Raw genomic sequence first — 11,910 nt, 5'->3', positions numbered from 1 at the left:
AATAAATAAATCCCCATAAATGAATCTCCTAAGCAGCTGTCAACAAAAATAGCATCTGTATTTTTAACTGACGTTCATCACTGTATTTTATTAAATGTACACAATTATCAGAGATTAACCAGTCAAAAGTTATTTCTAACAATTGCATCCCTTAATGCACGTCCAGTCAGTCCCTCATTCTGAGAGACCTCCAGGTCGGTATTGGTCTTCAACAGGATCAGGTGCATCATAAATGTCATCACAGAGAGGGACATTGCGCCTGGTAGCAATGTTGTGCAGGACAATACAGGCAAGTATTATGTTGCATGCTCCCTGTGAATCCACTCGTAAGTACTTAACCCTCGTGCTGCCTTCGGGTCACATGACCCAAAGGTTCATAACGAACCATCGTTGTGTTTACCCAATTTTACCCAATACAAAAACTAATAAAAATAATTTTCTTTTAACCTTTGCAATGTGGGGGGTCTGAGACAGCCCAACGGTTAAAAGAAAATGCTTCACTTTGTCTTTGTATGCGGTAAATCTGTCGCAATACGACGGTGGGTCACAATGACTGATGGGTCAGAATGACCCGAAGATAACACAAGGGTTAAGGCATGCAAAGCGTCTTTTCAGAACCCTTTCAGAACGCTCAATGACACATCGTGTTTAGCAATGAGCAGTGTTGAAGCGTGCCTGCACCAAACCGCACCCCTTCCCCACCCCGACTATGCCTCCATATCCTGTCCATGAATATCACAAACAGGATTGGTGACAAAGTGCAGCCCTGGCGGAGGCCAACCCCCACATGGAACAAACTCGACTTTGGATGTACAGGAATTGGATCACCGATGTAGGAGTTCTTCAAAGTGTTCCTATAACCCCATAACCTCCGCAGTTGCGGTCAACAGTGTCCCATCTTTGCTGTACACAGCTTGGATGGTTCCCCACTTCTCCCTCGTGAGGTGGCAGACGGTTTTCCAGAAGCGCCTTGGTGGACCAAGAAGTTTTTCTCTGTGGCTTCTCCGAACTTCTCCCACACCGACTGCTTTGCCTCTCTCACAGCAGAGGCTGCAGCCCTTCTGGCCTGTCGGTACCTTGCAACTGCCTCCGGAGACCTCCGGGACAACATATCCCAATTACACCTCTCCAGGTGTCCCTGTAATTTCCCACGTGCGCGTTGTAGTCTCCCAGCAGTACTATGGAGTCCCATACTGCGGCCTCCATAGTAGCTAGCTACCGTAAATGTAGGCTACTTTTAAAATGACATATTTTCCCTCTGGGCTCACCAAAACGGACGTAAAAGCATATTAACCATTCACTGCACGTGATTGCTAGTAAACATATTACACTTGTTCTTCTAGTCTATCGTTAGCTAGCTAGCTTTTAGTGCATTTAAAATGCCTAAAGCGAAGCGGTCGAAAGTGTGGCTGTATTTCACAAGCAAAGATTCCGACATCACAAAATGCAACAAATGTTTCAAAATGATTACGTGCATAGGTCAGCAGAGGTGTTGTATTTTGCCAGAGAAGGCAAATATGGTAATTTTTCTGCAAAAGAACTGCTAAAGTTTGAAGCTGGTTTAGTTAGCATACTAACATTTATTTTGTTGTTATTTGATAATAGTGTGACTGTTATATAATTTTTTAATTATTGTAGTTGTGTGTTACGTGACTTATGTTTACTTATTATATATGTACGTTTTTTTAAACATTAATATATTGTTACATTTAAATAATTTTCTATTTTAAAAAAACTCTATAAAGGGGTAATTTTTCAGTTTTTCAAGAATCAGTTGAAGAATCTGAATCGTTTTAAAAAGTACCGGTTCGGCAGCGGAATCGTAAAAATCCAAACGATACCCAACCCTAAACATACGACGACACGATAACAAAATCGTTCATCAACTTTCGTCCTAGGGTGCTCTGGTACCAGGTACACTTATGAGCATCCTTATGTCCGAACATGGTGTTTGTTATAGACAAGCCGTGACTAGCACAAAAATCTAACAACAAACATCCATTTGGGTTCAGATACCGGTACCTTGCAACTGCCTCCGGAGACCTCCGGGACAACATATCCCAATTACGCCTCCAGGTGTCCCTGTAATTTCCCACGTGCGCGTTGTAGTCTCCCAGCAGTACTATGGAGTCCCCTACTGGGGCCCTATACAGGACTCCATTCAGGGTCTCCAAGAAGGCTGAATACTCCAAGCTGCTGTTCAGTGCGTATGCAGAGACAACAGTCAGAGGTTTCCCCCCCACAACCCAGAGACGTAGGGAGGCGACCCTGTCGTTCACTGGGGTAAACGCCAACATTGCGGAGTTCAGCCGCAATGTTCGCCTCACACCCTTGTCAACTCCAGAGAAGAATAGAGTCCATCCCCTATCCAGGGGTATGGAGCCTGAGCCAAGACTGTGCATAGAGGTAAGCCCCACCAAATCCAGCTGGTAGTGCTACACCTCCCGCACCAGTTCTGGCTCCTTCCCCCCAGCGAGGTGATGTTCCACATCCCCAGAGCCAGCCTTCGCCGCCCTGGTCTGGTCGGTCTAGGCCCCTGGCCTTCACTGCCTCATGTGGCAGCGCACGCGACTCTCACGGTTCCTCCCATGGTGGGTCCAAAGGATGTAGAGAGGGGTGCCACGTAGTTTCTTCGGGCTGTGCTGGGCCTGGCTCCAGACGGGGGCTCCGGGCTTCCTCCGGGCAGGGTAACTCCTCCTCTATATAGATATATCATGTAGTTTTTTTTCAAACCTTCTTAGTCTGGCCCCTCACCTGAGACCACTTTGCCTTGAGAGACCCTACCAGGAGCACCAGGCTCCTGGTAGGAGCCTGGTGCTCCACACAGCCCTCAGGTTCATAAGGACACACAAACCTCTCCACCACGATAAGATGATGGTTCCCGGAGAGGTCAGTGTCAAGTTATCAGGGGATTCTTAGCTTCTGCCCAAACTTGACAAGGCCTTGTCCACCAACAGGATTAAAATGGAAACTACTCAGACGGTTTCTTCATTCTTCTTTGATTTATTTTAGTTAGTCATTGGTTTAACCCTTGTGTTATCTTCGGGTCATTCTGACCCATCAGTCATTGTGACCCACCGTCGTATTGCGACAACTTTACCGCATGCAAAAACAAAGCGAAGCATTTTATTTTAACCGTTGGGCTGTCTCAGACCCCCCACATTGCGAAGGTTAAAAGAAAATTATTTTTATTTGTTTTTGTATTGGGTAAAATTGGCTAAACACAACGATGGTTCATTATGAACCTTTGAGTCATGTGACCCGAAGGCAGCACAAGGGTTAAATACTTCTTTTCAGTGCAACACGTCTTTTCGGGTTGAAAACCTTTACAAGAAACAAACACAGAAGATACAGCACTCATAAACTGCCCTCCATCAAATACACAAACAACCTTCAGGTTATTCTCACCCTTACACCGTTTCACCAAACAACATACTTCAAACGAGCATTACTCCCACTCTACAATAAACATTCCATTACATGAACTAAATGAACTAACACGAGCACACAGTCAGATATAAATTACTAACTAAAACACTTAAGCACACTTTTACAATAGATTACCATTAACCAGATCAACAGATACCATCATCAAACCATTATCCTACCAGTAGCATCCCTGGAAATGCCCAGCAAGCTAAATCCCCAATTCACCATCCATTAGCAGTCACCATGTGCTTTACCAACACTCACACACACTACATGTGCTTAAGTGACTCTGCACTTCCTATTTCCTGGCATGAGGACCACTTCCTGTTTCAGAATAAAAGTTGTAATTTCCTCAAACAAAAGTCCCTTTCCAGTTACGATCTGACAGCACACCTCCCACTTGAGCTCCTGGTGCCAGAACCTAAGGAGGTCACGTCACTCTTCTCTGGAGCGTGCCGATCTTCTCTTCATTGCTCCTCCACTGGAATCAACACAACAAGACGCCTGACGTCTCTGTGTAGGATTGTAGCAGGGATCTTGTTGGAAAGCTTCCTCACCGCTGAGGTTCTCCCACCATGTTCTTCACGGGATGGCTTCTTGACTGGATAACTGGGAAACGTTCTGACTTTGACGTCTCTTACGACTCCTTTCTCGTCAGGAAACGCACTGATCACCCTGCCGAATTTGAACTGACCTCTTAAGGCGTTCTGATCTGCAAGCCAAACAACGTCTCCTTCTGCAACTTTCTTCTCCCTCGTGTGCCACTTGCTCCTTACAAAGAGATTCGGGCCTGCTAATTGACACCACTTCTTCCAGAACTTATTCACCCCCAACTGGATCACTCTCAGCTTTTTGTAGGGGTAACCCTCAAACTGGAAATCTCCTGGGTCTCCTCTTAAACTCGCCCGCCCCAGCAGGAGAGAGTTTGGAGTGATATACTACACGCAATACTCTTGACTTTGTGCTCTCGCATCTACAGGCCTCTCATTGGCCAGATTGGCCGCCATATACACAAAGGTCTGGAATTCTCCCCATGTGAAGACTCCATTACCACCTACGTTCTGGAGGGCTCTCTTTACAGTCCGCACTGCCGCTTCAGCTGCTCCATTTCTATGAGGTGAGTCGGCAGGATGGATCTTCCAAGACCATTTTGTGCCATTCTTGGCCACCTTTTCCTCCACTCCTGACCTTTCCAGATTATCCAGGAACCGATAAAGGTCTTCAAAGGCAAGTTTGGCCCCAACAAAGTTGGTGCCTGGGTCAGACCATACTTTGCTGGGGTGTCCCCTCAGTGATCTAAATCGTTGATAAGTAAGCAGAAATCCTTCTGCTTACTCTGGATGCCATGCAACTGAACACGACACCCCACACCTTCAGCCTCACTCTGTTCTTCACCTCATCTTTCACTTCATATGGCCCAAATAGGTCCACGGCAGTGAACTGAAATGGAGCTGCTGGCGCGGTTCGCTCAGGGGGTAGGTCGCTCATTATTTGTTGACATCATTTTGCTTTCAGATTACGCAATTGTCCACTACTTTTTTGACAATCGTTCTTCCCTTAACCACCCAGGCTTTTCTTCTCATCCTCAACAGTGTTCCTGCTATACCCTCATGACTAACATTGTGGGTGTCTTGTGCGAGCAATGTAGAAATCCACGCATCTTGAAGGAGAATAGGCACTAAAGATTTGTCTTCTCTGAAGATCTGAATTCTGCCGCCGCAGAGGAGGAGTCCATCTTTGTGCCTAACCACTACTAACCGGTTGAGGGTAGTGTCAGGAAATGTTGTGCGTTCTTGAGCTGCCAAGCAGAGAGTTCTGAAGGCATACTCACAGTCTTCAACATTGAGCACAAGAGTTTTAGATTCTTCTTTCGAGGGCGATGCCTCCCACTTTGATTTCTTTCCGGTCTGGTCTTTAAGGCCTAGCCAGCTATCAGCAGCCTGTCTTACCCAAGCAACAACATTCACCAGGCTGGACAAGCAGCTAAATCTCTTCACCTCCAAAAGATTTTTGACGGCTGAGCTGGAAAGTGCTACTCCCAGCGCAACTTCACCCTGTCTCATTTCTGAATCAGCTTCCGAGTATTCAGCTTTGGTGTGTTCCTGGGTGGTGACCCCTCGGCATCTCTTCACTTGACCTCTTGTCATTACTGCCGAAAAGGCCTTCCTCTTACTGATGCTGTCCCTGGCGTCAGTTACCACTTCCTCAGCTGACTTTATTGGCCATTCCTTTAATGGCCTCCTCAAAAACTCCCCTCCACTCCGGTTGTTGGGAAGACAAGCAGGATCCATTATCCAAGGATAACTCGCATCCCAGTGTAGATACTTGCTGTGTTCATCCTCCATGATGTACGTCAGGCCATCTTTTATTATTTCAAATTCCCTTTCCTCTGCTAAGGTCATCTCCTTTCCTCCAGGCTGGCAGTTCCCACAACGACATCCACCACATTTTGGCTCGCAGGCTACACCAATACTATCCCATTTCCACCACTCAAGGAAGTCACAGTGAGTTGCAGCTGTATGCCTAGCCTCAACGATGGTGTCTTGCATGTGAACTGTCTTGGTCATGAAGGGGACCTCAGCAGGGATCTCCTCATATTTGATGGCAGCTGAACTCATAGAACGACAGCACAGTCAGAAAGTGTACTAGTTTATTGTACTGTCCAATAAATGTCTAGTTGAGTTCCTAAAATACCCAACATTTTGGTAATCTTGGTTTAATTCCTCCAAAACAGCATGACCTTTACTCCTTCTGGGTCAGCCAGTCTGCTCTTAACCAGCATATCACTCACAATTTTAGTTGGATTTTGATGTTCTTAGTACACACAGAATATTAATACTTAGAATAAATTGATGCAGAACATACAGATTTTCCTTTTATCTGGGTTTTGATAGTGGTCGGCTGTGGTGTGTTTCTGCCAGTGATGGGCATTATCTTAATGAGTACACGTATTTGTACGATATAAATTTACCATTGGTCTTTCACTTTGAGGTCTGCACAAAAGAAGTACTACAGCACAACACTGCACATTAGCTTAACAATAGAATACCCAGTTAGAAACAAAGCATATGGTCTACATTTCTAACAGGATATGTAAAATCATTGGCATGTTCTTTATTTCGTAGACAGAATCCTCCTACCTACTTCTACGCCCCAGGAGTCTGACCACAGTGTGCCTTCTCTGCGCTACTACCTCCTCCTGTGTGCTCTACATTAGCAGACCATCATCAGTTTCTCCATACTTACTATAGCCTACACTACAAGCCTTGACACCAGCACTGTCCAGAGAGGAATGGTGTCCATGAAACGCTCGACTCTAAGAGGTTTATTAATGAGCCACAAGAGATGTTACAGATAAAGATAATCCTTTTCGGTTGGATAATGAGAATATAATAATTACTTTTGTCCTTGGTAAGTCCGTGTCAGAGAAGCAGATCAGCGGATCAGCAGTTTTTTTGTGACAACCATAGATAACAACATACCAAAAATGCAAATCACCGTTTCATCAATTAGACTTAGGCGGAACCAAAGTTAGAACCAACGTTATCTACACCGGACGCAGTTGTAAGACTCTCAAAGTACATGGACGTTGGACGCAAGTTGATTATCAAAACATTGATACGTAAGGGATTTTGTTTTTGGTCAATAGCACAATTATATTTTTTTCTAATGTGTTACTAGCACATTGGTTAGCTACTTATCAATAATTTGCTGACTTGTCTACCAGATTATTTATTATCCAATGAGCGGGGGCATCAGACTAGCCTAGTTAGCTCTAGCTATAAAGCCAGTCAAAATGTAGCAGATGGCTAGCCAGCTAGCAACGTTAGGTGAATCCGTGGCAGAGCATGCAACGATGATTTGCTACCCCATCCCCAACCCTAAATTCCCATCTGAGGCTAGACGTATTAGGCTTGGTGTTGAATTGCATCCGAAACAGGAGGACAGGGCTAGGTAGCGCTTTGCCTTCTAGCAGCGTGCGACTAATCATAAACAGAGTATGGTTATCCACTGTGGCGACCACTCTCTAAAGTAGACTGAAGTTAGCAATCTAGATGACATACCTGGTGCTAATTATGCCTCTTGACATTTATAGGTAAATTGCCTGTTGATGTTGGCCAATCTGTCAGCCATGGTGTCCCATGGATTTAAGAGCAGTAAACAGGACTTCACTTTTGGACCATGGAAGGTGACGGCGGCAAAAACTCATATTATGAAGTCCAAAGACATTGAGCGGTACGTTTATCCCCATTGTAACTGAACAAGTTGAGTTCTGGGCACAGAGACTACCTTGTAACTGCAAGGGTATTATGGTCATACTTGGTTTTTATTAAGGTTATTAACAACTCAGTCCGGTCCGTTTCGTCCCAGGTTAGCTGAAGAGATGAGCATGCCCTCGCTCCCTGAGATGCTGTTTGGGGACAACGTCCTTCGCATTCAGCACACAGACGGCTATGGGATCGAGTTCAACGCCGTCGACGCCCTGAAGAGAGTCAACAACATGCAGGACTCTGTAAAGGTGGCATGTGCACAGGAATGGCAAGAGAGCAGGTGGCTATGCAGCTTGAATGGTAGATTTGCAATCGTTGTTAAAAGTTTAGAGATTTTTGGTTGAGATGTTGTGGTTGTGATGGATGATACTTTGTAAAGGTTTTTGTCCTTGTATTTGCAGAGCTGATTCAGAACACTCTAAAGAAGTAGTAAAGCGTTATGACTGGACATACACCACAGACTACAGAGGCACCTTTATAGGGGATGACTTGCAGATTAGGGTAAGATCGTGAAATCCTCCAGTTATAATAAACTAGTGCACAGTGCCCGTGATGCAGTTGGTGAATAAGATGTCAGTGAAATACACATACAGATTCCTTGAACTATAGATAGTGCATAGTGCCCGTGATAAAATTGATGCCACACACAAAGATTCCTGGAATTATAGATAGCTACATACAAATGATTATGTAGCCTTAATTTCTCTGCTGTTTCTTACGTTATAAATTGCTTATGTTACGTTGACCAACTTTATTGGTTCTCTGTTAAATTGTCTTACCACCACAAACATCTAAGTTATTTACAATGTAGGAACCATCAGACAAATGAAGGCTACATAATCATTTGCATAAAAGTTGGCTACCACAGCATTGGCAATTTGACTAGAATAGATGTGGAGGTTGAACAAATACTTTGGAGATGACAGATCATAACCACTGGGAATAACTGTCATCACCAGCTGCATCATGGGCACTGCATCTATCTATAGTTCCAGAAATATGTGTGTGTCACCAACATTATCGCAGGCACTGTGCCCTATTTATAATTCCAGGAATCTGTGTGTGTGCGCCACCAATTTGATCATGGACACTATGTACTAGTTGTTCAATCGCAGTAGGCTACTGCACTCCGTTGGATAATAAAAAGGACTCCTGCAAAATATGAACTTTGCAGAGTTCCCGGTTCTTTCTGTGATCGTGGGAAATTAAACCCATTCTAATTTGTACGTACACACACACACACACAGATTCCTCTCATTATTAGAGAGCAGGGGCCCGTTCTCCGTACGTCGCTAACTCAGTTAGCTAGATTTGATTGTTGACGATTTGTCATTATCTTGGATTGTTCGGTTCTTCGAAGCTCATTCTGGACTTGCTGTCAAAACAACAAGTCCTTTAGCTTAAACCTGCTCGGGAGCAGGTTTATTTTATGTAAACAAGATTTGATTGCGACTAAGCAGAGGTGATACAGGAAGTCTGTCACAGACATGTCTTGTCCGTTTTTACGACAACAATCTGTTGCGGAAGGTGTAAGAATAATTAGCAGAATTTAACATGAAACCGAATTAATTGCTCATTGCGTGATAGATAGATCCAAGCACAGCGCGATATGCTAATAGACTATACTTTTTGAGAGATATAGCCTATCGTTTTTTTTGTGAGGGTGTCATTTACATCATAAATTTGTTGCAATCACATTATGACATTAAAGATGATAAACAAAGTATTAAAATAAAAAAACATAGGCCTAGCTTACTGTAATAAGCGATAAAACATCTAACGTGGTCACTACTATACATTTAATTTGGTCTGCTACTTTTTGCCAGCCCTCTTTCTTGAATTTGCAGACTGAGGTGTTCCCTGGCATTCTGATTAAATCTTCAAATTCGGAGTAACCTTCGAGCAAGCTGTTGCTCTGTTGGCTCTGTTGCGGAAAAAACGTGGCGCTCTTTTTGGCCATGGTGAGCAGCCATAGACTTATGTGAGCAGCGTTGCTGATTAAGGTTTCTACTATCGATACATACCCCCTTTTAGACCAACGTATAACTCAATCCAGCTATACTAATCATAAACAACAAGTGTGTTCGAAGAACTGAATTAGCCAGATCATGATAAGCAAGATGATGTCATCTTGGATGTGTCATTTGATCTCGGATGTAATAAGCGACGTACGGAGAACGGGCCCCTGTACCACTTACAAGGCATGTCACAAAGTAAACACCTTGGTCATTAAAGAAGTATTTTGTGTTTTTTCGAAACTATTCTGCACTGCCGAAGTTCACATATTTTGCGTCAGTATCTGAGTAAGTCTGCTGTTCATTTGCAAGGTGACTGAAACATCCGAGCGCATCGACATGGAGAAGCTCAAGGCCAGAGAGCAGATCATGTTCTTTGACGATGTGCTGCTGTTTGAAGATGAGCTCCATGACCACGGCGTGTCCATGATCAGTGTCAAAATAGTGAGTTCAAAATATCCCTAATGGAGGAACTGACTCTTTAGGCTAACACATGCAACCAAAATCGTGCCTGTGCCAGGTAGCAATAACAATGGCCATGTCAATCCATGCGAAATTCTGAAAAGATAATTTAGCTGCGTAGTGTTTTGTGTATTCACTTAGATGCCACCAACAAATTATTATAATTTAATTTTTTTATGTGTAGAAAGGTGGGAGAGGCCACATTTGCAAAGTGATTTCCTTTCAAGAAACAACATTGTTTAGGGGCTGTCATTAGTGTGGGTGAAGAATGACTTGTTGTTCATGTTTCATGTGTGTGATGCAGAGAGTAATGCCCACCAGTTTCTTCCTGCTGCTGCGGTTCTTTTTGCGAGTGGATGGAGTACTCATCAGGATAAATGACACACGGCTTTATCATGAGGCACGTAACTAAAGTAGCCATTGGATATCCGCAAGTTACGTCAAGTGGCGAGAAAGTCAGGATTTGTATTGACATGGAGAAATCCTTGATCACACTGATGCATTTCTCAACAGGCGGGACAGAATTACATGCTGAGAGAGTTTAGTACCCGTGAGAGCAAGATTTCTGAATTACAGGTACGATTCCCCCCCTCCCCCCCTCTTCAGAAGTACAGACCAGTTTAGATGGCAGTCACAGGACACAGATAATTCCACCATAAAGCATCACTGTCCTGACAGACTGTTCTCTCTGTTCAGAACGTGCCTGCCATGCTGTACACAGACCCTAATGAGATCTCCCAGCACTTATCCGTCAAACTGACTGAGTGTGAGAAGCTTGAGCTCCCAGTGACGGATGCCCAGCCAGAAGTTACAGAGGAGACCCCATGAACACGTGCAGAACGGCTTGAGGATGGAATCGTCACACACTTGCAAACCAACACACACAAACTCACACCCTCCTGTCTCAACTTGAGCCGAAGGTCTGTGGAACAAGGCAGAATTCACCCCCCACCCTACTAAAAGACATTGTGTATTTGTTTTGTGAGTCAACTGAAACACAGAATCCTCCCCCTTCCACACAGAACTTAATTCACGTAGCTTTATTTTACCATTGTCAAGACTTCTGATTCAGAGGGACGTTCACCATTTCTTGTATTTAGATGTTTTGTTGGGGCAGTGGGATAGACTGAAATAGGCTTTTATATTTGAACTCCATATTAGTCTTTTGTTTGATTGCGTAGTCTTGAATTTGAAGGATGGGCAACACACAGCAATCAAGGATATTATAGAAATGTAACAGGTGGATTGCCATTCCACTCGTAAACAAAATGGCAAAGATAAAAAGAGACCATTTGTAAATAAAGATACCTTTTCTATTGATTTAATCTTTCAGAATTTGTTTCCGCTTACTGAAGTAGAGGCTTGTGTACTTCACATCTAACATTAAAATAACATCTCACTTGCGGCCTACCAAACTGTTTATTATGCTTTTGTGATAGAATCGTCTATATTCTCTGCTTGTTGTACTGTATGTCAGTCATATGTCATCTAATAAAAAATGTAAACTTTAATATTTGTTCTAACGTACTGTAGCCTGAGAGGTTTTCTCATGTTTTTATTTGCTAAAGCCAGGGAGATCTCGGGGGATAATTTGGCACATTATACAAACATATATATAATTATAAAATATGAACAAATAACTCAATCACATACAGTATTTGCATCACAAAGTGTATAATCCGTCTTTGGAGCTGAATATGTTCATTGTATAATTATATTGTTTAGTGATCCAC

At 43.6% G+C, this 11,910-nt stretch overlaps 1 protein-coding gene across 1 annotated transcript; it reads left to right on the top strand.

Annotated features, from left to right (window-relative positions):
• Positions 1-6,896: 6,896 nt before the first annotated feature.
• Positions 6,897-11,688, top strand: tiprl (TIP41, TOR signaling pathway regulator-like (S. cerevisiae)). Its single transcript, XM_062485103.1, has 8 exons — positions 6,897-7,051; positions 7,526-7,665; positions 7,801-7,980; positions 8,102-8,201; positions 10,028-10,159; positions 10,482-10,577; positions 10,691-10,753; positions 10,874-11,688. The coding sequence occupies exons 2-8, from the start codon at positions 7,541-7,543 to the stop codon at positions 11,003-11,005; spliced, it is 828 nt and encodes a 275-aa protein (XP_062341087.1). The 5' UTR covers positions 6,897-7,051; positions 7,526-7,540; the 3' UTR covers positions 11,006-11,688.
• Positions 11,689-11,910: the final 222 nt, after the last annotated feature.

This window comes from Osmerus eperlanus, chromosome 19, assembly GCF_963692335.1.
Source record: "Osmerus eperlanus chromosome 19, fOsmEpe2.1, whole genome shotgun sequence".
Classification (NCBI taxonomy): Eukaryota; Metazoa; Chordata; class Actinopteri; order Osmeriformes; family Osmeridae; genus Osmerus; species Osmerus eperlanus.
The sequence above is the reverse complement of the archived record's forward strand: the minus strand, read 5'-3'. Positions and strand labels throughout refer to the sequence as shown.

Excerpts from the sequence above, each read along its gene's own strand:
- tiprl (XM_062485103.1), top strand. The coding sequence starts at position 7,541 with ATGTTGGCCAATCTGTCAGCCATGGTGTCCCATGGATTTAAGAGCAGT. Across the intron at positions 8,202-10,027 it reads GGGATGACTTGCAGATTAGG|GTGACTGAAACATCCGAGCG; the intron begins GTAAGATCGTGA and ends TTCATTTGCAAG. Across the intron at positions 10,160-10,481 it reads CCATGATCAGTGTCAAAATA|AGAGTAATGCCCACCAGTTT; the intron begins GTGAGTTCAAAA and ends TGTGTGATGCAG.